The 27,247-nt window shown below is 45.0% G+C and overlaps 1 protein-coding gene across 20 annotated transcripts in view; it reads right to left on the bottom strand.

Moving 5' to 3' along the window:
- ANK2 (ankyrin 2) overlaps positions 1 to 27,247 on the bottom strand; it is a 171,903-nt gene that overhangs the window by 123,155 nt on the left and 21,501 nt on the right. For 4 of the 20 annotated variants that reach the window (XM_027906381.1, XM_027906388.1, XM_027906378.1 and 1 more), the window contains exon 1: positions 15,384 to 16,076. The exons of 15 other annotated variants lie outside the window; for them this stretch is intronic. In XM_027906381.1, the coding sequence (XP_027762182.1) occupies positions 15,384 to 15,506 (123 nt within the window). In that variant the 5' untranslated portion in view covers positions 15,507 to 16,076. Of the gene's footprint in view, positions 1 to 15,383; positions 16,077 to 27,247 lie in introns of those variants that run through there. One more of the 20 variants, XM_027906383.1, reaches the window with a different exon arrangement.

The following is a 27,247-nucleotide window of genomic DNA, read 5'->3' as shown; positions in this document are numbered from 1 at the left end:
GTCTCTATGATGTGGGGTTCAAAGGTTCTGGGGGGGAACACGGTGCAGTGCCTCTGGAATTCCCATGCTCTCTGCTGTGTTGTTTGGGCTGCAGATCTCTCTCCCAGCAGGCAGCGGGGGAGAAACCAAACACAGAGGTAGTGTTTGGAAACAGGGAGCTGATGGCAAAGCACCTCAGTCCGCCTCTCTGTGTTCCACTGCCAGAACTGCTCTCAAGGCTCCTCACAGGGAGTCATAGCTTGCTGAAGTACCTCCTGTGGGTAATTCCCTGAATCCACTTGTTTTCCCGTGGTTTAATGTACCCTCTCCTCCTAACTCCAAACCTTGATTACTCCCTTCACCAGAAAAAGCCTTCAGAAACACTTTTAAGAGCAGAGTGTGTCATGTATTAAAACACTGGTGCTAGGACAGGGTTACTCCTGTCCCCCAAAATAGGGGAAACATTCTGCTTTCATCCCTGAAGCCTTTCTAAGCCTGCAACAGAAGAAACACAAACCCACTCAGCAGACTGCTGGGAACTGCACCTTTTCCAGGGATTCTCGTAGTAAATGGTATCAGGGTCAAATACTCTTGAGTTTGCTACTACTGGTCATCAAAAAAAACCCAGTGTGGTACAAAACCACTGGTTTGCAGCCACTTGCAAAATCCCAGCCAAGACCTCCAAGACTAACAAGTGAGAAGCAGTGAAACCAAAGCTGTAAACTAATCTCCAGAGAGAGATTTCATTTCATGGGATACCATTCCACAGTCCAGGAATATGCTGAACCAGGACTACAGACACTCACACAAACAGGTGGGCAGAAACAAAAGCAGAACTGCTCTGTTGCCACTAAAAATGCTTCTTTATCCTTTTCTGTCATTACTGTTAAAGCTTAACTTGTCTATAGATGTTTCAATTATGTTTTCAATTTAGTTCAGTCTAGCTAAAATAACAATCCAGGAGCCACTGTAATAGCACTTACAGAGCCACAGAATAAATACAGAAGGGAAAAAATGAAGAAAGAGAGGAAGAGTTCCAAGTATCAAGACAACTCACAGTTATCAGCGACATAAAGCCCCACATTTATTATTGTCAAATCTTTCCCCAAAGAGCCATTTGCCATGACATTTTTATGGTTAAACATAGTAATTAAAAAAAAAAAAAAAAAAAAAAAAAAAAAAAGGCACAGACTGCACTGGGACCTATATATTTCTAGGAGATTCCTGAACCTTGAAATGATTCCTAAATGCAAAGTCTTTCACTCTTGGGGAATCTTCCACAAGTACAACATGACTCCCTTGCTGCTGGCAATTATTTTGGGTCAGATCTTGAGCTCAGGCACAGTATAAACTCTGATGATTCATCCCTTTATATCACTTCTGTCCCCCTTTATGTTTTACAATAATGACACTGATGCAATCACTATTTCCCAAAAATTCAGCCTTTTCTCCCTTCTGGTCACAGAGACCACAAAGAGCAATTCCCAAAGTCCAAGCAGCCTTTAGGAAGGGGTAATTGTCTGCTCCAGAGGGCTCAACAGCAAATCCTCTCCAGCTTAAATAATTTGAGTCCAATCAATTGCAAAAATCTATTTTGAGCCATTTTGAAGAGGACTTGCTCTGCTTTTGGTGGTGAATCATTGAACACATTAAGCCTAACAATCCTTTCTGGACGGCTCTTAATCCAAGTGGTACCTTGGATGTATTTTAATCACTATGAGAACAAGCAAAGAGAGAACCCGGGGTTTAATCACTGCAGCTACAGGCGTGGCAGGACTGGGGAAAGACTGTTTGATGGATAGGAAAGTGGAAAGTAAAAACAACCCCAATTTTCCTGGAGTTGCCCTCAGAGGCTCAGCAGTTTACGTATCACATCCCTTCCTCGTTAAAATTACAGCCAACATTTCTTTTTCCCCTCAGCCCTGCTTCCATCTCAGCAGGAACCAAAGGCACGTGGTGACATCCAGCCAGCACTGAATCACACGAGGGAACTCTTACAGGGATTGCTGTCTAATCACAAAGCTAAACACCAGTGCAAGAAATATTGAATAACACCCTGAGGGTAAAGGGTTAAGGTGCAGTTCAGCCCCACCCATGTCAACATACCCATAAATAAATTATGACTCCAAAACCTTCTCGCTTCTGTTTGATTTCTTACAAATGTCATACAACTTTCAAAACCAAAAACTGCCTGTTCTCCTCTAAAATCAGCTGGGGAGGGGAAACATGTATTTCACATATAACATAGAAAAGACAGCATGCCTCACATACAGGGATACAATATCCACAATAAAGTTTTCCACGTGTTACATCTTTTGCTTTCCTGTGGTTTAAAAGAATCAATAAATTCAATGAGGAATGAAAGGTAACTATGTTAAATTCATAATTCTTCTCGTGCAAAAGAACTTTCCGTTCTCTGACATTCACCAAAATTGACTTTGTTGAGGCTAATGCCCAACATTTATTGAGGTCTAAATGTTTTCCTGTCTAAAAGTCAATTGTTCTCTTACTTTTTGTACAGGCAGCAGGGATATCTGCAGTGCTGGTAATGGGAATCCAGAGGTTAATCAATTATAATAAAACACAGCAAAACAGCAAGATGAAACTGAGAGAAAGGGAACTGTTTACTTCTGAAATTCAGTATTTTGCTCATAAACTGATATAAGGAAAAAAAAAAGTGGAAACACTTCAAAAGTGCTGCCTGACTGTTAAACAGCACAAAATCTTAGATCTGGAACCCAAATTGCAGGTTCCAAAAGATTTCCTCGTGGCTTTATCCTGAAAACATCAGTACTGTTTTAAAACAGACTTTTTTTTTCCTTCCTAAAAAGTTACCTTATCACGAGCTCAGAATATTCTTTCACTGCAACTTCAAAGAGGAAAAATGGTGTGTAACTAAAACATCTCCCTCCAAGCGCTGTGCGAGGCAGGAGGATGAAACCTACTTAGAGTTTAACATATGCAAAACGTCACAGCTGGTAACTGGAAGTTTGATGGTCTTATCAGGCCTTTTGTGCGACCAGGGAGAAGATCTGATTTTTAAAATGCTTTCAGAAAGCATGTTTTATTTTAATATCCCACAAATCCCAAAATGGTGCCTGTGTAAAGGTCCTGTTTGTGCACACACTGCTGGAAATTGCTGGGTAGAGAAACATCCTCTTGTCTGAACAGCACTTATTGCCTGGGTGTATGTTCTGCCAAGGGAAAGGAGGAGACTTATGATTAATAGTAAATAATCCCAAATGGTACATCACAGGTTCCTAAGCGGACTCCCAGAGTCCATTTACTCAGTTTCTATTGTATTTTGTACCCTGTGCCTGCCTGTTACCTCAGGGCCCATTAAAGACACCTCTTAGAAACAATAGTTACTATTAATCTGCATAAGAAAATACTTTTATCTTGAATATTAAGCTGCTTGGTTTAGTAAATTGCTCTTTGTGGTTATAAACCAGAATGGTAAAGAGAACATTAGTGGCCCTGAAAGGAAACTAAAGCTCATCCCCCCCAGTGCTCACACCCCAACATGAGTCAGTGCACACACCCAATGTACCTGTGCTGATGTTTGAAACAACCTGGCTGTGCAAAGTGCACTTACATTTAGCTGAGCTACGACCATGAAAGCTGTGATTTTTTCTAGTCTGTAATATTGCAGCTCGTGTTTTATGTGCTCAGCTAATGGCACCAGCAGCTGCTTGAAAAAAAACGAGCCAGAATCCGGCATTACTGACTCCAAGTCTCTGGTTTTAACAAGGTGCAGATCAAGTGCCACCCCTTTTTGGAGCTCCAAAGGGTTTCTCTTCCCAACCTCTGAAGGAAGAGTGAGTCACAAAAGGCAAAGTTATGTGCTGTATCCATCACATGTCAGCAAACAGTACTTGAAAGCTTGGGTTTGTATCACTCCTGTCTAATACTCTGCCTTTCCCCACGCCGAAGGAGTTGCGGGAGATGATAAATAAAAGATGACAATCTTCCAAAAGCAATTCTCTGCCATCAAAAGGGTTCTAACGGAGCACAATCAAGAATTTTTGTTTCTGTAAGCAAGCAATTTGTGCCTTACAGTTACATAAATCATCCAAACGAGGGCCAGAATAGCATGAAAAACAAATAAGTCTGCTGAGCAACCGACTGAACTTTCATTACTGCACCCATGCACACGGTTCTAAAGAGACACTTGGAGAGCTTGTGACTGAAAACACATCTTCACATCCTTTATCAGCTGGTTAAAGACGTGCTACCCGGGGAAAAAACACCAAACCATCTCCATGTAGTTCATAGAAGCACCAAAGAACACACCAAAAAGCATGTCAGGTCTGCATCCAAGTCATTCTGTGGTAATTCTGAGTTATGTATAAATAAACCCAAATTTTTTATGGTAAGGAAAGTGCTGCAGCATTTGAAAGTTTATGTTATATTGTAACTGTAATATTTGGCTATTACTTGCAGGTTTCCTCTCTCACAGCATCTTCATGAAACCAGCTGGGGCAAAGATACATAAAATTTCAATTACATGGAACAGAAAATTAATACATATCCAATTATGTAATAGGCAGAGTCAGAAATAGACCCCAATTATCTGGACCTGCCTCCTGATACCCTTCCTTTCAGAGAGCAGCACTTCTTCCTACAATCAGCCTGACCCTGGACTTCTTCATTTAAGTGCTTATCAACAGAAAAATTACTGCTAAACTGCTCCTTAACCTGCACTACAGGAAGTTAAAAAAAAAAAAAATAGAGAAGAGGAACCAAAATTCCCATCTCACTGGAAACAACCCCCTATTTTGTGGAATACTGCCCTAAACTTAATCTTTCCTGTGAGACTCATACCTTCAGGAACTCAACCCAAATGACATTTCAGAACAAAAGCAAATTATGTTCTTTACTGGAGATATAAATGCCTATAAACCAGTAGTAGGATCATTTAATTTAACATGGATAAAGTGAAACAGTAGATGTAAGTATTTCAGCCTGAAGTCAGGAAGATCACTGACAAAACCACACATTCCACATCTCCACCAGTTGGACTACAATTCCCACTGGAATGTGTATTTGATATGCAGAACGAGTAAAAATAATAATAATACTAAAAAAGGAGTTTTGTAAGCTAAACAACAGCCAAACCCTCCAGATGAGTAAAAGTACATCTATTATGCAGTGATACTCTAAAACAAAGGAATTGTGTATAATAAAATACTTGAAGAGGCTGCCAAATGAATACTACAGGGAAAGACCTCGGATCCTGTGTCAGAGTTCTGAAAAGTCCTGCTGCATTCAAAGTGACAAATGAAATTCCTTATTCTTGCTCATTTATGGGAGGGCATCAACACCATGGACAGGGGAAGCAGCTGTCTGATTAAATGAATATTTGGCTGTTCTCATCCATTCTCCACCGCTTCCCTGGGCAGCCTCTTCCAGGTCAGGATGACCCCTACACATGGGAAAACTCTGATATATTCAGTGATCACCACCTGATGCTGCATTGCCTTTGCAGGGCAGGAAAACATCTATTTTTACATTTTTAACACTTGCACAAATATCTGAGGTAAAGCCACTGGAACCCTAAAACAGCTTTTAGGAAGGGAAGACTTTTGTTCCTTCTCTGATCCAGCTTTTCACTGACAGCAGGGGTCTCCCACCCCCACAACACTCCAAGGGGATTAAAGTACCAGCAAGTTTTCCCTCCAATTCCATTTGTGATTTTCCAGCTCTTTCTGCTTTTCTAATTATTTTAACCATTATTTTTAGAAAGTTATTAGATTTATAAATAGTTTAGAACACCAAAGCTCTCCCTGGGCCAAAAGCATGAACAGGACAGGTCACAGAACATCACACTTACGTAAAGAACACTTTGGAGCCAATGGTACATTTGCGTGACATTATTTTCCACCATAAATAATCTCCCAGAACTAAATTACAGGAACTGGACACATGTTCAAAAATGACACTGGAAAACATAAAGCACTAAGATGGTTACGTAATAGGAGGTGAATTATCTCCTGTTTGAAATCATCTGGAAAAAATCTGAAATCTCCTGAAATCATTAGAAAATCTTTCAGGGATTTCAATGAGTTAAAATTGTAATATTTGGTGTTATAAAACCAAGTGTTCCTTTATAACCTTTAATTACAGTTCCTTATCTCTAAATTATCCCTGTCCATCTCAAACACCTCTTCCAAGAAGAGTCCGGTTCCTCTCAAGCCTTCCATTTTCCTAACACTCATTTTGCACGTTAAAGTTGGTTTAAAAAAGGATCAAATACCCTTTCCTACGTTTCAGGCTCCTGGACCAATAATCATTATTACAACTATCTAGAGACTACAAAATAATGATGGTTTATTGCTCAGAATAAAGGAGTATGTGCTGCTAAATGCAGCCAGATGACTTACAAAATGGCTAAACTGAGATAAAGAGAAAACTCGTGTTAATTAACCTTTTTTACTACCTGCATATTCACCGGCTGTAGCAATAACTTGGTTCCTCCTAAGCTGCTCACAGAGAATTTCCTTCATTCCTGTCTTTTAACGGATTTCCAAGCCCTGCTAAGAGCAAACACATGCTAAGGTTGGTGTCAGAGCTCTGTGCCACAGTTAAATGCTGCAGGGATGAATATTCCGTGTACCTGGAAGGGACACAGGAGCCCCACACCGGCTGTACTGGCCCTCACCTCTGCAAGGAAACACATCCCACCTTCCCTCCTGCTGGAACCGCATCTCCAACAAGCAGAGCCACACTGCAGGTGCAGGGAGCATCACCAAATCCCAAACCAAGCAGGTTAAGTGCTAGGCTTCCTTAGGAATCCGGGGAAGACAGCCAAGCACGTACTTCCTTAAGCCTGGGAGAACTCGTGCTGCAATGCAGAGCTGGCTCTGGGCACGGCCATTAATTATTCCTGATTTCCCTGGTTTGGGAAAGCTTTTCCAGCGCCTCATCATTCACCAGGCTAATACCCTGCACCACTAGAGGGAACTGGCTCTGGGAAAGCACCTGTTCCTAATGCCTGTATCCCAGGAAGGGAGAAGTTAGTAAATAAATTATCACCAGAGGAGCAGCTGAGTGCTTTAGCTACCTTGCAGACAACGCTGCGGGCTTTGTGCTGTCCCCGTGATAATCCAGAAAAGGGGATAAAATGCAACGTGGGGGATTTTTCATCGTCCTAAAAACACCCCTGGAGCAGTGGCCGTTGGCTGGAGCTGCCATTCGCCACGCAGGGTGGGGCTGTGCAGCACAGGCACCGTGGCTGTGGGGGCAGTGGGGGCTGGCAGGATTCTCCCCAGGAAACACGGCAGCAGCAGCACAGAGAACATAGCACAGATCTCATCTAGTTGCTATGGAGTCTCCGTGCATTCCTTCAGCAAAATATTGCTGGGATACAGCACTTGCTGCTGCCACTGACCGGTCAAAATAACTTCTATTTTGTATAAAAATCTAAACCGCTTTTTGTCTGGAGCAAATGCCATTGTGCAGAACGAACCCACGGCCGGGAAAGCCGCCCTGCTCTGCACACAGCAGCCTGGCATGACGGCCTAAGGCTCACAGCAGCATTTTAGATTTCACTCAGTTCCCCCTGCAAAGTCCTGTCACTCTACCCAAACACAGTCCAAATGTATCTTTGCCACAAGAAACACAAACAGAAACAGGCATCATTTGGGAAAAGACTGGTTGTTCTTTTGCTGTTACATAAAGTTTTGAGGTTTTTGCTTATTTGGCGCAAGAATGTTATTTCAACAGCCTTATTTCAATAACGAGGGGTAACAGCTTCCCACTGCCAGAGGGCAGGGTTAGATGGGAGGGTGGGGAGGCCCTGGCACAGGTTGCCCAGAAAAGCTGTGGCTGCCCCATCCCTGGAAGTGTCCAAGGCCAGGTTGGATGGGGCTTGGAGCAACCTGGGGCAATGGAAGGTGTCCCTGTCTGTGCACTGGATGATCTTTTAGGTCCTTTCCAACCCAAACCAGTCTGTGATTTCCAACAGAGAGCCTAAACCAGAGACAATTCACACTGTTGCCTCACTTAACTAAGTGGAATTGAGTTTCCCTAGCCCAAAAATGAGGATGACAGCAATGATTCCTCTCCCCAGGCAGCTCTGATGTCCAATACCACCCTCATCAGCAAAACCAGAAGGAAAATACTTGCTGAGCATAACTATTCTCTGTTAGCTTAACAGGGCCATCTGGGAAACCTTAGTTGCTGCCTCTTCCTGCGCCAGCAGCGAGACCAACACGGTGCATGTGATTCCTTCCCTCCCTTCCTTTAAAAAGGAATGAAGCAGGGGAGCAGCAAGGCTCAAGTGGGTCGAGCCAGTCCCCGGTAAATCAAGGCCTGAGCAGTGAGGCACGAACCAGCTTTTGTGTGCTCGAGTCTCCTGTTGCACCGTGAGCTTCACTGGCTTTGAGAGGTGACACGTCCCTGTTAGACATCCTGGCACAGCACAGGCCAGCAGCAGTAAATAATTTAAAATGAGCTTGAATTATTCAACCTAAAACAGCCTAGAAAGGCTTGTAATTATGGTTCTGTGGGTTGAAATCATCTTCCACGAGCCTGGGGAAATAAGAGCTACACCCATTTTGGGTGAACACCGCTTGTCAATGCTGCCTGGATTTTACATACAGGAATAAAGACGAGGCAGGTCTAAACCATCAGGCAAAGAGAAATCCACACCCTTCCTCGGGTCATGTACAACAGCATCACATTAATACTTTCTAAATATGAAACACTGGGAGTTTCTCCTGAGCTGATCCAAACAATTAGTCTCACTGGTCTGCTTCAGAGCACATGCAAACAGCGTAACTTTTTTAATCTAGTGCTACTTCCCTCCCCTTTCTCTTTCTGTTCATTCTTATTCTCTCTTCATCAGAAAGGGATTTTGCTGGAGGACAAAAAGCTGATCCTAAAGTGGAGGGTTCCCCAAAGTGTAGTCTGAAACACACACAAGCTACGAGGGCAGCTACCAATTAATCCATATTGACCCCTGTGTGCAAGGTCTTGGCATAGAGTGCTAACCCTGAAAAACTGTAAGCTATAAACCACAAACACCAAATCTATTTACAATATATGTAACTTTTATAAAAAATTGCCATGAGAAACCCCTTGAACAGTCCAACACGTCAGCATCTTGTGAGGGGCCAACTCTGTGAAGCATCTGAAATTCACTTCATTACAACAGTCAGATTTCGGTAATTCATATTATATACTCCAAGACTGTATAGAATTGTATAACAGTAGGGAATATCAACTCCTACCTGGACAGCTCCATGGACTGAATGGGGGAAATAGTGTTGATTTTAGCTGTCTAAGGCTAAAGGATTATTAAGAGGTTGCTAACAGGCACATACATCAAGATGTATTCAAGTATAGAAGAGCTCATCAGGCATTCAAACAAAACTACCAGTGCCACATCGACTGCACAAAAGGAATTGTTTAGGATTGATGCAGGGAACGGGAATTACTTCTTCAAAAACTTTCAGTAACACCTACATTCACACAAAGTAACACAAAGGAAGGTGGTGTGAGCAGAGAGCCAAGTCAATAAAGTAGGAAAACCCATCTGACTGACAGCTGGAGGATTTTGCACCATCTCAGGGAATGAAGGGCTGTGTGAATGGGCAATCCTCCTACTCCCCTTACAGACATAATGGCTGTTCCACACTCTGCAGGCACTGTATGTTGGCAAATACACACCCAGGGCACGGCTCCAGACTTTACCATCAAACTCTGAACTCTCCCTGCTCATATGCCACTGTTACTTCAGGTGCCAAACTTTCCCCAGGAGTTCAAAGGAAAAGCCTGAGGGATCAAACTACATAAGCCAGATTCCTAAAAGCTTGACACTTCCCAGTTGAACATCTGACATCTACATTAAACACTCTTTTTTTTTAATTGCTTAGCACAAAGCTGCCCAACCATCATGTAATAATTCCAGTGGTGCAGGAAATATCATGGATTTAAAGGACATAAGACATTTTAGGGAGAGGAAAAAAAAAACCATCCCAAAAGCCACAGAAGTTTATCAGGGATAATCTCCTTCAGTGGGTAATTGCCCTCTCAATTTTTTTAACAATTCATGGTTCCTGGTAAGTTAAATCAGCAGAGACAGGAGGGATGGACAGACACCACAGGCAGGTGCTGACATTTCTCCTCCCTCTTGGTCGCTCTTTTTAAAGTCCTTTTTATTGAAATAGATGGAGTGAGAGATGGAAACTTTGGCACTTTGAACACTTCCATAACTTTGTGGAAACAGTCACATAATGAGTCAATCCAGCCATAAAACCCAAAGTGCACACCTTTACACTGGACTGCACCAAGCAAGCTTTACCATGCAGAGGGATTGAGCATTCCAGTAACGCATTTCCCTCCTCCTGAATACAGCATCTCACACAATGGGGCCAGAAGACTCTGTCAGTATTTTCTCCAGTATTCCAGACATGGAATAATTCAATTTTAACTTGTGAAGAGGTATATTCACCCTCAAAACCAGAAACACACTGAGGTAAACAATCAGTGTTTTGAAATACTGTCTTCATATGATTTATTAAAACCAAATAAATCTTGTCTTTCAAAAATTAACCAAGGACATTAAACTTAAATACCACATCTAAATCACAGCGTGGTTAGACAACAATACAGAAGGTGAGCAAATTTAAACTTGCAGTGGAAAACTGCTCCTTTCCCATCAGAAGTAAGGGAATTGGGGATCATCAATCTTCACTACAACCCCTGGCTTGTTTCACTCCAGAACAGTGTGCATTCGTTCCCTTGCACATCACCCCTCAAATATGACATTGATAAAACGCAGCAGCAAGTCCCAGTCTGTTCTGAAATGCACCGTCATCTAAAGAAGCTCCATCTTACAAGGAAGCAAACAGTGGGAGATTATTTTCATGCCCAGAAACATCTATGTAAGGAAAACACCAGTTTGAGATACAGGAGGTAAATGCTCAAAGGGCACCAGGAATAGGCACCTCCTACGCAAACACTCCATTAAAAAACACCAAAAAGACTTCTTTTTTGGTGGCTGGAGGGACATGTGAAACATCCAGAAATTCTAGTGAAACACAGAGATGTTTGCCAAGGTTACAAACACAACACTGCATGGGCAAGACGTATTTGGTGCTAAAGGAAGAACAGTGGGTTAAAGCTGCAATGAACCTTGAAAGCTCCAACACACACAGGTCAGACAGCGAGAGAGACTTGCTCTGTCTTCCTTACGTAAACTGATAGAAACTCCACGATGATCCTGCAGCAGCAGGTTCACACCAGGTGAGATAGCTTGGTATCCATGTACCAACACGGGAGGGACCAACAGCAAAGAATTGTGGCCCCACGTGACTTCCTCCTCCTTGGGATGCCTCTTTCCAGCACGCCCAAACTCATTAATCCCTTTCCTTCCTCACTGAACTCTGGCCCTTTCCAAACTTTTTCAAAAGACTAAATAAATAGCCATTTACTGTTAGTAAGAAAGAAGAGCTCAAACTCTTTTCTCCTTACTGGTGGTAAAAGTAACAGCCATCATCTTACCACATTTGTAACATTCAGAAGCTAGTTTTCTTTGGCAGTAAAAGCCATTTTTATAATAGCTTTTTCTACTTCGAGATTTTATTTGATTTGGGTTTCCTAAAAGCTCTCCAACACTTACTTGTCACATGCAGAGACAGGAAGCTCTGTCTGCTTTGAAAAGCACTTTAGACAGGGAAAAGCAAGTGTGTGTTACACAGAGCCAGGGGCAAGGCAGCTGGATTCCCAGGCTGTAATTCCAGCTTTGCTGCTGACTCAGTGAGTGACCGTGGCATAATCACACCAGCTCCCTTCTCCTCACTCCCCAAAGGATGAGCCACAGTCAGCTCTCTCAAACGACACCAAGAGCCAAGTGGAGCTGGGCCCCACATTTAGGTATAATGGAATTAATCACGCCTAAATTCCGCTACAATTTACATACTTAACCTGCTCAACTCCTCTGTTAGGACCTGGCTTTTAATGGGTACATCTGGGTATCCAGACAACTATTCACATGCTTGGGGTTTTTTTTTTGTTTACATACATGTGTTTGCATCAGTACCCATTTTTCCACATTGCAGGAAAAGATTCCCTGCATGAAAGGGAGAATCTCCCCTTGGATGTAAGGTGAGCAGAGCTGCCTCTTGTCGACTGGATTTTAAAATCAACTGAGTCAATCTCAAAAAGAATCAAGGGGAGGGTCTTCAGCATGCAGACTCCTTTTCCCAAGTTTTTGGGCTTGGAATAATTCTGCTCATCTTTAAAGAACTACTAAGGAGGGTAAGAAGAGGCCATCTGAGCAAGATTGCTGCTGGTGCCGGGCCTGTTCCCAGCCCTGCCGATGGCCAGGGAGCCGTTCCGGCCCGCAGCTCCATCAGGCAGCAGACGTGAGGACATTTAGGAACGTTCTGGGCCTCCCCAGGCAGCACAGAAGCCGCAGCCACCGTTTGTGGTGCTGCTGCCAAGACAGGTGATGATCACACTGCAAAACATCACCAAGCAAAACACTCAAGAGAAGAGGCAGAGCCACCAAGAGCCCACGCCCTGCAGCATTCCTGGGAGCTCAGAGAAGCACGGGACCGTAGCAATAGATGCCAAACATCCTGGCAGAGTGGAAAAGATAAAGCCATGGCCCTTCATTATCCTCTTTTGCATAATCAGGATGTTCCAGGGACACAGAACAAGTTTCCATCGCAAGGCCAAAGGAGCGCTTCATGCACAGGGCACGTACGGATAACGGGGCACGTACCCAAATGAGGCTTTGGAAAGACAGGTCACCCACACCTGACATATTCCCACTCTCACCACTCTTCTCCAAACAAAATGGATCTCCCTTGCACTGAAAATCCACTCACTGCAATGCAAGAGCTTTCCAATAAGTCACAAAGCCGGGGCCGTGTTCCCCCTGTGCAGAAAGAGCTGAAGTCCTGAGAGCAAGCAAAATAATATCCCTTTGTATTTTGCCACTCATGGACCTGCACCCACAATTTGTTCCTAGCCTCTGTTTTCCAAGGAAGTCAAAGAAACTGGGAGGGCTTTGCACCTACGAGGAGACAATTCCATTTCACAGTAAACAACGTATTGTTTTTAAGGAACTTGAGTGACATATTTATAAATATATACATCTCAGTGGACTAAATAAAAACATTCTATTATATACAACACCTATTGTATGTTTGGGTTATTCTGGGTATGTGCTGGGCGTGTACACATATCCACGGAGCTGATCTGCACGTATGCACACAGACACAAACAAACTCAACTCATCTCTGTGCCGCTGTGCGTCTCCTGCAGCAGGAGCAGGAGGGAAAAGCCCAGCCCGACCCACCCCCAACCACGGGCAGGCAAGTTCAGGGTGCAGCCAGGCACTTGTTTATGTAACAGCGAGGTACAGCCGCAGTAGAAGGGAGCCAGGAGCAGGGGCTGAATATTAAAAAGGGAGGAACGCACCCAGCACTGAGGTGTTCTCCATGTTTTCTAAGCAGCGACCACTGGAGATCCCTGGATCTGAAAATCTGATTAGGAGCCTGCATCACCGCACATGATTACCAACGCGGATGCGGCCTGAGCCTGCCTGCTTGCAGCTCTCTGGGAAAGGAGAGAGCAGAAGGGGCAGTATTAATTCTATCCAGCTTTAATTAAAGTAGTCAAAAAGGTATTTCAATCAAACGCGTTGCTGAAATAGGATTCGTGAAAACCAGAAAAAAACAACACACAGAACGTGATGAAGGAACTGAGGTGGGTGCTGGGCAAACATGGAAAAAGCCCTTCCAGCAAGGACACCCACACATGAAACACATCTTCTTTTTTAAAAAAAAGGTTATTTTGCAGAGGATTCCACAATCAAAAATGTAATCACAAAAACTACCTTATGCTGCAGTGTCCCATTTAAGGGATTAGGAGAGTAATCACAATCTGCCCCAAGCAGCTCTGCCCAGCATCCAGGCACTGCATTCATTGGAAATGACATTCCTGTTCTGATGAAGAGAATTGGGATGTGACTTAATGAACTCTGCAAAGCGAGCCTTTGGAAAGTCACGGAGATCACACCCAAAGGTCCCAAAGGCACCAAACGACCTCGGTCGCTTTATTGAAGCCCTGCAGTTCAGAATATAAAAACCCACAACACTGAATGTAAAATGAATTCAAAATTTCCAGGTATGCCAAGGGAGCAGATGGTTTCTGAATCCTAGAGATCTGCCAAAAGGATCTGTAAATTCGAACGTTACATGGCTGGATTCTGTGTTTTTCTTTGTACAGAGACCTGTGATTACACGCAATGTAGCTGAAAAGGGGGAAAATAAAAAAGGACAGATTATGCCTTTTGATATGCTTCCTTCCAGAGAAATTTATAAAGAATGGATACAGACACGGTGTCAGGGAATGAGTTAATGCATGTGACAACCTAGAGATTCTGGAGATGGGAGGAAAGAAACAGCAATGAGGAGGCATTAACACAGGCACTCCCAATGTATCACAGTCCTAAAGCTAAGCTTCACAGAACCTTCAGGTTTTAATATTTTCTCCACTATTTCAAATATTTGTGTCCTTGGAAACCCTCTCTCTATATATATATCTGGCAAGCAAATCATCTCTATTGATTTTTTTAATTCTTCTTTATTTTTTTTACCCTATGGCAATGGGAGTTGTCATTCCCCATTTCTAACCCAGAAGGAAAACAACAGTTAATTATAAATCACGAGACATCTCCCCAGAATCCGAACCACCTAAACAGAGATGCCTTAAGAGAACCAGAGGCTGCCAACCCGACAGATTGCAGACCTGTGTGCCAGGCCCTACCCCGACAATACACCTGCAGTGTGCAGAGTAAATACACTGAATCACGGCGCCAGCCCAGAATCCCCCAGTGACACCCAAAAACTGCATCATGGCTCGGCTGAGGCGCCCAGCACCCCGAGACAGGTCCCACACACAGCCCTGAGCACTGCTGGGGACGTGGGAAGGGGAACTGAACATGGGAAATGGGGGGAAATGCTGTCGGGAAGTAGAGAAATGCATCTTCACGCTGCAGAACACAAGCACAGCCACCTCCCTCCCTGACAACTCCTTCAGATCAGCTCGGGGCTTGAAACACCTGGCTGGGAAGGAGGGTAGGCAGCTCCAGCTCTTCTGGGGATGCAGAGAAGGCGGCAATGCTGGCATGCCATCTTTCTGGGCAGCATTCCTGGGTGGCTCTGGGCTGCCATGGCTGGCAGCACTTTAATCTCACTGCAGATGGGCTGAGTCCACAGCGGGGCTCCAAAGGGATGGAAAGGGATGCAAAAGGGAAATGTGATGGGAAAGGTTCGGAAAATGAAGGGCAGAGCGTTACACCTGGCAATGAACACCTGTGAAGGGCTACAGGGAGGGAGGAAGGGTGGGGGAGAAAAGGAGAAGGGGGCTGCTTTTCCCCCTCATACCTTGCGTTTCCGATCAGCCCTAGAGATTTTCCGCTGCCTTTTCCTTTCCTTCTCAAGGTTTCTCTCCCTCTCTTCGAGTTCAGATTCTCGAACTTTTTTAATGGAAGCGGCTGCGTGAGCCATTTTGGCGAGGCAAACCCCAGCTCCAAGGAAGCCGTTCCCACCACACGCAGATACCCAGGTGACTTAATTTTTTTTTTTTTTTTTTTCCGCAAGGGCACTGGCTGCGAGCCAGAACTTCACGGCGTAATCCACTCTTCCTCCTCCGGCACCCCAGGAAAGGTCAGGGTTCCGCTCCAGCCTCTGCAGCACCCATGGCTCGGGAAGGATGGGAGCCACGTCCACACAACAAGACGTGCCAAAGTGCCCGCAGCCACACGCACACGGCCAGGGAGCAGCTGGAATTACCTCCCAGCAGCCTGAAAGATCTTCAGCGTGGCTGCGGCTGCAGGAGAAGGCGGGCTTCAGGCTCAGCCGGGGAGGATGAAAAAAAAAAAAAATAGGAGAAGGACACGAAAAACCGGCCTTTAAACACCCATCACCGAAGTGGGAAGGTCTTTCGGGATTCCTCTGGAGAGGCTGCGTCTTCTGGCCGGGAGGAAGGCTCCGGCTTCTTCAGCATCACCAGCAGCAGGGGGAGGGGGCAGCTCCCGTCAGCTCCTCACATCGCCTTTACGCAGGGTGAGAAGAAAATGGTGCAGTCTGACTTAGTGACTTGCTGTCGCTGCCGCCGCCGCCACCGCCTTGAGGTGCCGGAGCCCCCCGAGCGCCTTCTCGCCCAGGCGGCCCCTCAAAATCTCCCCTCGCCGCCGGGTCGCTCGATGGGAAGGCGGGAGGGGGGATGCGGCGGGCTGGGAGAGGCCGGGCTCGGGCTGCTGCTCACCTGCGGGCAGCACGGAGAGCCGCCTGGAATGGGCTGGCAGCCTCCTTGTGTCTCCCCGCAGCCACGTGAGGCCGCATCGGCAGAGCTGCATTCAGCAGCGAGGAGGGGGAAGCACCGCCGTAATCCGGGCTCGGCCTGCCCCGCTCCGCTCAACTCCACCCAGGGAAGAATAACACCGCCGAGCGTGCTGCTCGTTGTTACTCCACCCAAAACGCTGCGCTGAAGATGGAGAACAACTACAGCCGGGGACCAACGGAGACGGCAACAACATGTTGTTACTTAGTTTCTCCCCCCTCCCCTCCCCCCCAAATATCATTTGGGTTTGGGACACAGATTTCTAGCGCTAATATCAGAGACAGACGGGTCCGGCATTCCCTCATCATTCCCTCATGGCTTATCCCCCTGCTGAAGCAGCACATCAAAGTTCTACTCCCTCCTCCCTGGGTAACTGTTATCACTATTAGCATCAAGCACTTATTCACTAAAATAGGATGTGGGTAGATAAAAAGAGCCTTTGCATTAGTCACTGGCAGACAGCTGATCACATTCCACCTCCCTCCAACACCACTGCTCCGGCCTCTTCCAGGCAGGTCCTGAGGGAGAGAAGGTGGGCAGCCACACTCAAGAGCTGTTTGCATCCCTGACTTGGCCACCCCAGAGACACAGGGACATGGGAGCTCACTGACAAAAGCACAAAAACCCACCAAAGGAGCTCTTCATGTGACAGCAGCTCGTGGGGCAGCCCTAATCCCCATCTCACGCTACTGTGGTACCCACAGAAGCTGGTTTCAGTTCCCATGGACCAGGAGCATTTATAATCACCGTGGAACTAATTCTCATTGATGACTTCTGTTGGTACTACAAGGTTTCACTATGAGAATCTCACAGGCCAACTTTTCACAAGGGAATATGAATGGAAACTACCAAGCACTATGAAAGCATCTTTAAAACAGGGATCTACTTTGTGTTTGTGCCAGTGACCTGTGCATTGTGCATTCAATCAAAAGTACATCTCTCTACTGGAAGGAGGCATGGGAAGAAGCAGGGTGGGGAGTGTCAGCCAAGCTTTTTCTGGCTCCTCCGTATATACAGGCTGATTTTCTCCCAGTTGTTCCCACTTGTGAGGAACTGGGCTACACAGAGCTAATGGCTAAAGCACAAGCAGGAGCTGCAGCAACAGCCAGCAGCAAAGTGAGACAGGTGGAGGCAGCTACAGGGATAAAATAAAGGGGGAAACTGGAATCTTTATTAGGACTGTGGCATGCCTTGTCCTCTTAATGTTGTATGAGCCTCACTTGCAAACCAGAAATTAAGAGCTGGTAGTCTAGAACTCCACCTTCCTGATACCTTCCCAACCTTTTAGTGGGATCTTAAACAGTAAATACGAAAATAAGACCAACTTACAGGTCACCACACTTAAAACACTTGCCTTGGGATTTGCCTAAATCACAGTTCAAGGTGTGATTTAAGGCACAAAATGCTTAAATCCTGATACAAAGTGCACACAGTAGGGTTTGATACACAGGAGGGCTGACAGCAGTCATGATTATTAAACAATTTTATCTTCTGGTGATTGATATGTGCAGGCTCATCAGCTCAGTATCAAATAATTATTCTTCCATAAAACTCACCTAGAAGTTACAAAGTGACTTGATGCACTTTGTAACCCAGGTTACACAAGAGAAAAACATCAGCAATTGAGCAACTGGTGCCAAGTAAGACAAAATGAAATAGCAAATATTCCTTATAAGATTATTAAAGAAGAACTCCAGGTCAGCTCTGATAGTTCACTACCATGTCCCATAAACATTTTCTCCCTAATCTCAAAGAGACATAAAAACATTTCATCGTTGTGTGGCAAAACAAAAATAAGTGCCTTTCAAAAGGTTATCTTGGAAAGAACGTATCCAGTCTGGGGAGAAGAACATGAAGTGTGTATGAATGTTTAACACAGTTTATGTCCCTGCAGGAAAGAAGTGTTCTGTTTTAAGACAGATTTTCCTAAAAAAAAGTAGAAGAGGGCTTGTCATCGCATTGCGTATTTAGATCTTAACAAAGAGAAATCCTTCTGCAGACATCAGTCTGAATATTGCATTTTCAAGCAAAAATGGAGCCTGAGCAATTTCCCCCTAAACATAGAAAACGTACTGTGGAGCTGGGACCTCAGAAAAGCAGAATATCCAGAGATGCTGCCACAAACGGTGTGTGGGAGGGGAGTGGGAGAGTGGGCAGATGCACAGTAACACAAGAAGAACACAGATCCAGAAAAAGGGTGGGTTTTCTCTGAAAAGCATGTGTCATCACTAGCTCTGAATGTAGAAATAGAGAACTCGTGAGATTCAACAAATTCCCACTTGGGATAACGAAGCTTGTAAGACTCCAGCCTCCAGGTTTTGCTCTCCAACCTGCCCCAGCAGCTGAGACAATCAGCTCCTGCACTGCAGTGCTGCAAGAGCCACAGCTCTCATCAGCACTGGGCTCTACCTACCAGCTTTTAGGTGGACAGATGTGATTTGCTGAGCAAATCAGCATTTTCAGTTTATAAAAACCTAGTGGATGAGAACCAAGAGTAACTGAGTACAGGAGGAGAGGATGTAAACAAGTGATTATCTCCCCTGAAGCACATCCACTAACAGGAGTCCATCTCACAAGGATGAGCCTCCCTCTCTCTCCACATAAATCATGTGGGCAGCACAAAAACAAACTTCAAACAGAGCCTAGAAGCCACACCAAGAAAATGAGACTCAATGAGACTCAAATCTCTTGCCAAAAGTACCAAAAAAAAAAAAAAAAAAAAGAGAGAGGCAGTGATGGAGTGGGAAAAGCCTTTCATGCTTTGAAGGCAGAATGGAGACTGTTCTTCCCAGTTCTAAGCTCTAGTCCACTCAGGAAACAGCCTGGAAATCAAAACTGGTTTCAAGCAGATAAAAAGAAGATAGTTTTTCCAGGCAATAGTTTTTCCCTGGAGAACTCAACTTTTTGCCTAGTGTTGCAGAAAGCCCTTCTGGACGAGGCAGATGACAATTCCATAAGGGAATTAGGCTCCTCCAAAGAGATGCACAGCCCTGCTTGTATGTGATACCCAACAGGTACATCCACGAGGTATTTCACAAATATACATCAACCACCGCCTCTGTCCCTACAAACTGTGCATTGGTTTAAAATTTACCTCGTTGCTGGAAGGGTTAGACCAGGCTTGGAGATGTGCACACACAGCTGTTGGTGGCCTGGACACTGGAGAGCCCTGGCTTGCCAAATTCTCTCACCTCCACCCACAGCACGGATGTCAACCTCCCCTGTGCTGCTATTCCAGCCAGGCTAAATGTCAGAGGTGGGCACAGCCTCCTCCTCCTGGTCAGGAAGCTCTTCTCTGAACACCTCCTCTTGAGGGATGCAGATGGGGGTGATGGAATATTTGTGATAGGCACAAAAATATTTGGAGTGCCAGAGCAGGGTAACAACGTACAGAACTCAACCCTTTAAAATTATTCAGCTGGATTGTGCATATTAGCATATTCAGCCATTTCAGTATCTACAGAAATGCAGACTCCTGGAAAAGCAGTAAAATAATCCTTTCAGAAAGTAGAAGCACGAAGCCAACAATAGAAGCATATGCTACAATTACAAATTGCCTCCTGTCTCACTCATTGTTTAATCCATACTCTTATTTATTAGTCACACACAGTAGCAATTGTCCTAATTCTAGAGGTACAATAACCCTGGAAGTGAGTTACCAATCACACACCCAATACAGGGTAAATTTCATTTCGTATTTCCCAAGAGAAAAAATATTAAACTCTTTAAAGAAAAAATTTAAAAAAAAAAAAAAAGCTCTACACTCTCTCATTCTTATGCTACTATGTGGAAACAACATGTTCCTGAAAGTTCCAGGCTGGAAATTAGTGTCACTGACCCAGTACTGAAAAGATAACACATAAAACTATGTTCTGGTTTTTTTTTTTTTTTTTTTTCTGGTTGTACCTTAAATATATCTGTTTTATTAACTGAAAAGCAGCAATACAAAGCAAGAAATGACAAAGGGCAACTTGAGGCACAGATAGACCTAAATCAGACCAGTCTTACCATCTTTGCTTCCTTTTCTGTTAGACCACCTGGATATAAATCACAGCACTGACACTTCAGTGGTCAGCACTAAAAAATACTGCAGATGCAGTAATACTTGCAATACCACACCCTCCCTTGCACAGCAGGTTTCTGTCTCAAACATGTTCAGTTCAACACTGACAAACTTTAAATGCAATTAATAATTACCCAGGGGGAAAAAAAAAAAAAAGTACTGCTTAGCTAGTTTAATTTTGGGACAGCTACTGAAAATATTAATCTGCTCTTATAAAGTCATTTTTCTCCATTATGGATGAAGAAAGTGGGATAATACATTCCTAGGAATCACGGTGGGATGAGACCAAAGTCCTCTGTTGCTGTCCAAGCTGTGCCAAGGCAAAGCAAGAATTCCCACACACCAACAGCTTTCTGAGCACCAAGAACAGGATGTAGAAAGGCCCTTCAGACACTGATGCCTCTGGTTCAAAGAAAAACCCCGGTTATGAGGTAAAGACATCCCAGCTGCAGCCAAGTCAGCAATTCAAGAAGCATATTTGTTTCATCAGAATCCTAAATAAACTAGAGATAGTTATTTCAGGCAAGAGTGCCCATCCTGTGGTTTTTCGATGCTGCTAAAGTTGCATTAACTCCCAGTATTGCTCCACTTATAGTAGTTTTCATATTGATTAAAAATATTGACGTCACATTGTATTTTAACTCAGTCAAACAGGGCCTCTCCCAAGAGCTCGCTAAGGGCAGCAGCAGACATTTTATTGATTTCAGTGGACTTCAGAACAGGACCTTGATCTTTTAATTCACCAGTGAAATGTGCCTTCTCATCTTCCTTCCTGCCCTACCTGCTTTCATCTTTGATTATTGTGCTCTCATCTTGTGAAGCTGTTAAAGCAAAGGAGGAGCCCGGGGCTCATCCTGAAGGTGCTGCAGAGCTGCCAGGTCTGGTTCCCAAGGTGCACACTGTGTTCCTCGGGCTCCCTCATCCCTGCACTCACACCTGCTGGATCTGCTGAGGAGGGGCAGGGTCCCACCTTCTGAAGGTGGGACAGTTTGCCAACCTGGTCTCTGCTCTGCTGACAGCCCAGGGAAGATCACCCCCAGCCAAGAGCAGGGGGGTTTCTTGGGGTCTGCACTCACCCTGCTGCTCCCCAGCTACCATCTGGTGTCACGGACAAGTGGTCAAACAGCCTGAGGGAATGCTCCTTCCCTAATCCTGGCTCCTTCTCTAATCCTGAGACAGGGCACGTTTCAAGCTTAAGGGTAATTATCAGGGAAAATCCACAAAAAGCAAATTATACACTGAAAGACACTGCCACACATTCCACTGGTGTCCCTGACGGATCCATCCCACCACTTGTGATTTAAAAGTCCTATTCCCTGTTTTCCCAAAAACCAGGGGAGCCTTGCCAGTGAGCTGCCTGGGGAGTCAAAAGGAGGGCTCTTCATCCTAACCCCGCCGATCCACCTACTGTAAGAGTTCATTCCAGTCAGAAATGATCCTGTTACCACAATGTGGCTGCACTACAGTATTGTACAGTGTGTAACCCATTTAACAGGAACATCTGTTGATCTGGAAACAGAATTCTGTTCTCCCAAAGCCAACAGGGCGATGTCAATAAAAATAACTTCACAAATGATAACAATGTGACAAATAATTATGCCTGGGCAGCAAGAGCTTACAACAGGAAAACTGACTTGTTTGCCGCTGCGTTGGGAGCTGTAAACCAGCGTGACCCAGATCTCATCCACTGTAAATCCTTTCAGTTGCAGCCTAGATGCTGCACATAATCAGCTCTGCTTAAGCATCCTTGTTACGTGTAAAAGTGCCCCTGCACTTCAGTGCAGCCCCAGGTCACACGGGTTCACATTTGAATGGGCCTGATCTACCTTGAACTCGAAGTTTACAAGTCCACAGTGATCAAAACAAAGGCTCGAGCAATCACCACTTATACAAATATTATTATATGTGGATTTGCATATGTAGCAGCCTGACTCCCCCCAAAAAAGGAATCCTCTAAAATTAAACATGACCCATGAAATAAAGTGCTTTTCACAGTTTGTTTCAGTTTGCAAAGCACAGAAGAAGAAAGGTATGACCAAGCCATGCACCTTTCTGTTTATATAATACATGAAAATATATTATATACTATATATAGCTATATATTATATATATGGTACCTGAATGGCATTTCCATCACTGACACACCATCAGGACTAATTAAATGGTTTGATTTCACCCCTCCACCTGTAAGTAGGCTCAGAGCCTGAACATTTAGGCCACAATAGTGGATATCAAAAATAACCAATCATCATAACGATTCTAACCACACAGCTTCTAAAATACATAAAGTACCAACACACATTAGTCTAGTTTAGGAAGTAAATAATGCCCTTTTGTTTCTCTTTTATTGCTTGTTGTAATAAAAACATAAAGAATTAATGTTTTGATTCACAGAATACCTATGGCAAAGCTATTTTATTATGTGTTTCAAGCACATCTTCCCACTGCTTATAATAGAGAGGGCCTGTCTGCTCCTCGTTCATAAAAACAGAAGATCAAGTTTTATATTAAGGATTCTTAAAGAGGTCTCAGAGACTATTTTTAGATACTCCCCCAATTAGCAACCACGTTAAACACATTAACACATTAAACCCTTTTTTTCTAAGCTAGATCCTCTTCACTGTTTCCTCGCCAGGAGGGTGAGATTCCTTTACTTTTGGATTCCCTCCCCCCAGCCAAATAACTTCGGTGGTCTCAATGCCTGACCAAACCAATCCAGGAATAGCACTGTTGCCTATGGAATGCTGAATTCCACATGCACAGCCAAACAGTGCCTTTAACTGAGCTTTACTTGGCAAGGACAGCAGGAGGGCGTAAGGAATTTGCTACAGAGCGAACCCCAAGGACGAGAGCTTTGTGCTCCCCCGGGCACCCTCGGCAAAGGTGCCTTTGGGGGGACCCCACGAGAGAGCGGCGGGCGCTCAGGACCCTGGAGAGAGCCCAGAACCCTGGAGAGCTCCCGGGGCTGGGGATGCGCCGGGCGGGCAGGGAATGGCACGAGCGCAAAACTGAGGAGTCCTCTCGGCACCCGCTGAAAGGGCAGGTTTGAAAATCCAGGCAAGCCAAAGCTGCTTCCTGTGGCACACACGCTTATTCCTGTCGGAAACATGGAGGGAAGTGAAGCACCGTCACGGCTGTGTTTCCCAGCAGGAGTGCCTGGGGAATGGATGGCAAATGATCCCCCTCTCCTGGTCAAGTAATGCCAAGGCAGCCATCGATTCACATTTCACAGAGTCGCAGAATCACAGAATCACTGAATGCTTTAGCAGGAACCTAAAGTTCATCCCGTTCCACCCTTTGCCATGGGCAGGGACGCCTCCCACTATCCCAGGTTGCTCCAAGCCCCGTCCAGTCTGGTCTTTCACGCTGCCAGGGATGGGGTAGACACAGGTTTTCTGGGCAACCTGTGCCAGGGCCTCTCCACCCTCACAGGGGATAATTTCTTCCTAATATCTAGACCAAAGCTACCCTTTTTCAGTTTAAAGCCATTAACCCTTGTTCTAGCCCCACATGCCCATGTCCAAAGTCCCTCTCTGGCTCCCTAAGAGCCCCTGTAGACACTGGAAGGAGCTCAAGTTTTGGGATGGCTAAAACACAGCCCTGTCTATGATAAGACAGAACAAGATGGATATCCCTGTATATCAACACCACTGTGACATCCTTGGTGGCCCAAGGATACAGACTGCCAGGGAATTTCTACAGGAAGCACCTGAGAAGATCCAAACACCCCTGAGGCAACAGAAATAAAGAAACAGTCTCCTTATGTGACACACACAAGCCAAAAAGCCAGGTGTGAACACCAACCCCAGCAACAGGCCATGGGCCTCTGACCAGGGAATAGGGGCACTGCCCGAGGGCCCCCCTTCCCTCATGAGCTTGGGCTGGTCTTGGATTAATTGTCTACATTCCTCACTAAGCATCTGCCAGGTGACCTTTTAGAAGTCCTTCATAACCTATTACAAACACCTTTTCTAAATCATATCAATTTTAAAAGTCATTTTTGAGTCAGCTAAATACATAGATTCCTCGGAAGTCACAGGGGATGTAGCATAGTGTCCTTTCAGGACTTCAAAAAACAATGTAGGCCTCACTTTCAAAACACTAGTTTTTTTCCTTGTCTGCCTAAAAGTTTTTATCCTTTTATGCCTGTAGCATAATTTTTATTTTTTAGCTTCCAGACCTGTGTTTGTAGAACCATCTAATGAAAAACTCCTCACGGACACACAGAAAAGGGAATATTTGATGCACATCATTTTCTTCCACTGTGAACTCAGCAGGTAAAAGAGCGTGACCATACCAGGACACCTTCAGTCATGTGAAACAAAGCATTCCCCAGAACCAAGGGATGTGTCTGGCACACAGAAAAGTACATATTACCACAGATTTGTTCCTGAAGTGCCCTCAACTCCCATTAATTCCTGAGGAAGACGAGGATGAAGAATTTATCTTCTCCAATAACTAACAGGAATGGGTCCCAATTCATGGAACAAAGGCAGTGCTCTGTCTAGATTAATCACCATTTTCACTTTAAAAGCCCTATCTTTCTAACAGGACTAATTTCTGAACAACACTTTGTGACTTCTGGGGAGCCTCGGGAATAAAGGCCTTGCAAAGGGGAGCTGTCTGAACCGCTTTCCCAAACAACCTCTCGCCATTATGGAGATTTGAAAATGCATTGCAGAGATCATTGCCCAAAACACATCCTTGCAGAAAAGCTTGCTGCGACCTGACGTGCCTGCTGTAAGTGGGAGCATTGCTGAAACCCAGCTGAGCTCATCTAACGATGCTCCCCTTGACTGTCGCTACATACTTGGGGATTTAACATTTCCCCAAGACGGCAGCATCACAAAAGGGGAACAAAGGCCATGGCAATTTACCCATTTCCTCGCCCTTACTCTGGAGGTCACCAATGGGATGCCCCCGCCTGGAAACCAGACTGATTGTGGTTAAGGTGGCAGTGAACAGGGCTGGGAAAGGACTAGAAGTATTTTCTGCACAGATCTAACCAAAGCTGGCCCTCGGCTGCCAGAGCAGCTCAAATTCGAGCTGGACATCCCAGCTGGTACATCCGTAGCAAAAGGGCAGATGATTCATTCACAGGGGTTAAGGCCGTGCTCTGCACTGGGAAGGGATAAAGGCAGCAAATAGAGACTTAATATTAAAAAGGAGGACAAAAAGAACTGTAAATGTCTCGGTCTACACCAAAGACATGCTTCATCCCGGGCTTTCCCTCAGTTTGTCATCCTTAAGCTCTTGCAAAGAGCAAAACAAGCTTGTATTTCCACAACAGCCAGCACTGGATTACAGGGAGTGTTTTAATTCCACTCTGCCCGGTTCATGCTCCTGGAGCACCCGTGAGGAACATGTGGAACAGAGGTAATCCTTCCTCCTGCTCACAGAGCTGCCAGCCTGAGAACTCCTTTCAAGATGGGGAATTCCTTTTAAGACACACAGGGTCCTCTGATGGCACTAACAACTACACAGGATGAGGTTCACAGCAGGAGTTAACTGGCCTGTGTGGAAGAGGCAGAAGCTGGACTTTCCAGTCAGGGATAATGAAGACAAACACTTCAGCACACCACTGGGGACGTGAGAAACCTAGATCTAAAATCCTAGGTGTCCTATCACCTCAGTGAATGAATGGCCCAATTAACACACTATTATTTATGTAAAGTAGAACAACTCCAAAAAAAGGAGGAACAGACTAGTCCAGCACTAATATATTCATCTGGGACTTCAGTCAGCTCTCTGAATCCAAAACCTCCCAGTAAAGCCTTAACCACCAATCTTCTGACAGAGATTTGGGACAGAGCAGGCTGGCAAAGCACTGAGTCAGCCAACACATCTGCCTGGCAGAGCACGCTGGCCAGCTGGAAAAGTGGGAAAGGCACCTCAGCACCTCGTGCCCCATCTTTTACCTGGGTTAATTAATTAAAGCCTCATGCTCTCACGCTTCCCTGGTCTCTCCTGGTGCTGGCTTGAAGGTCACTGCATTGTCCACCATTCCATAATACACAGACATCCTGACACATCATCTTTTCCATACTGAAGGAAACACTTGCAAAATTTTCAAAAATCCTAAACAGAACAATGGATTCACATCTCCACAACTGCAACCAGCCAGCAAACAGAATCCACCAGTCCCTTCCACTCCTTTAGGTGTCAGCTCTTTTCTCTGAGGACACAAGGATGCACCAGCAGAGAGGGCTTTCCTAATTAAAATCAGTCTTTAATTCAACATCTGAAGAGAAGGACGGAGTGGCAAAGCTGTACTGCCTGTAACAACACAGCATCCCCCTGCAAGGATAAAGGAGCAAGGCTTAATGCTGTCTCTTTATTTCCCACCAATAAATCAATCATTTTCCCCCAAGCAGAGCGTGTTGCCAACGCTGGTGCCACAGGGTGGCACTGCAGCCCCAGCTGTCCCCAGCAGCCTGAGATCTCCACGACGGCACAGTCTAAGGAAAAGCAGGCACTTGATCAAGAGGTGCCAGCATTTCAGTCTGCCTTGAACTGCACTGACAGGCTTTAATACAGTTAATACTGTTTAGTAGCTTAACATAATTTAGGGGAACAAAACGTTTCCCACTGGGCAACTGGTTTCTTACTGCTTGACATCAAAAATAAACTAGTTTTCCACTAATCTTCACCTTCTCTTGGGGAAGGTCCCCTCCAGATTGCCTGCTCCAGGGCAGTGCAATGACAGTTCTGCTGGCCTGAAGCTCTGCTGCAACTGCTCTGATGCCATGCCCCTCCTACCATAACCCTGGCAAACTGGTGCTCCCAGCAAAGGTTCTCTGCTCGCTTTCTGCCACCTTGGAAAGAGTATGGTGCCCCCTGCTT

This window comes from Empidonax traillii, unplaced genomic scaffold (genome assembly GCF_003031625.1).
Source record: "Empidonax traillii isolate 1590-97213 ecotype Southwest subspecies unplaced genomic scaffold, ASM303162v1 scaffold1290:size209104, whole genome shotgun sequence".
NCBI classification, from domain to species: Eukaryota; Metazoa; Chordata; class Aves; order Passeriformes; family Tyrannidae; genus Empidonax; species Empidonax traillii.
Note: the sequence above shows the minus strand (reverse complement) of the source record. Positions and strands in the feature narration are given on the sequence as shown.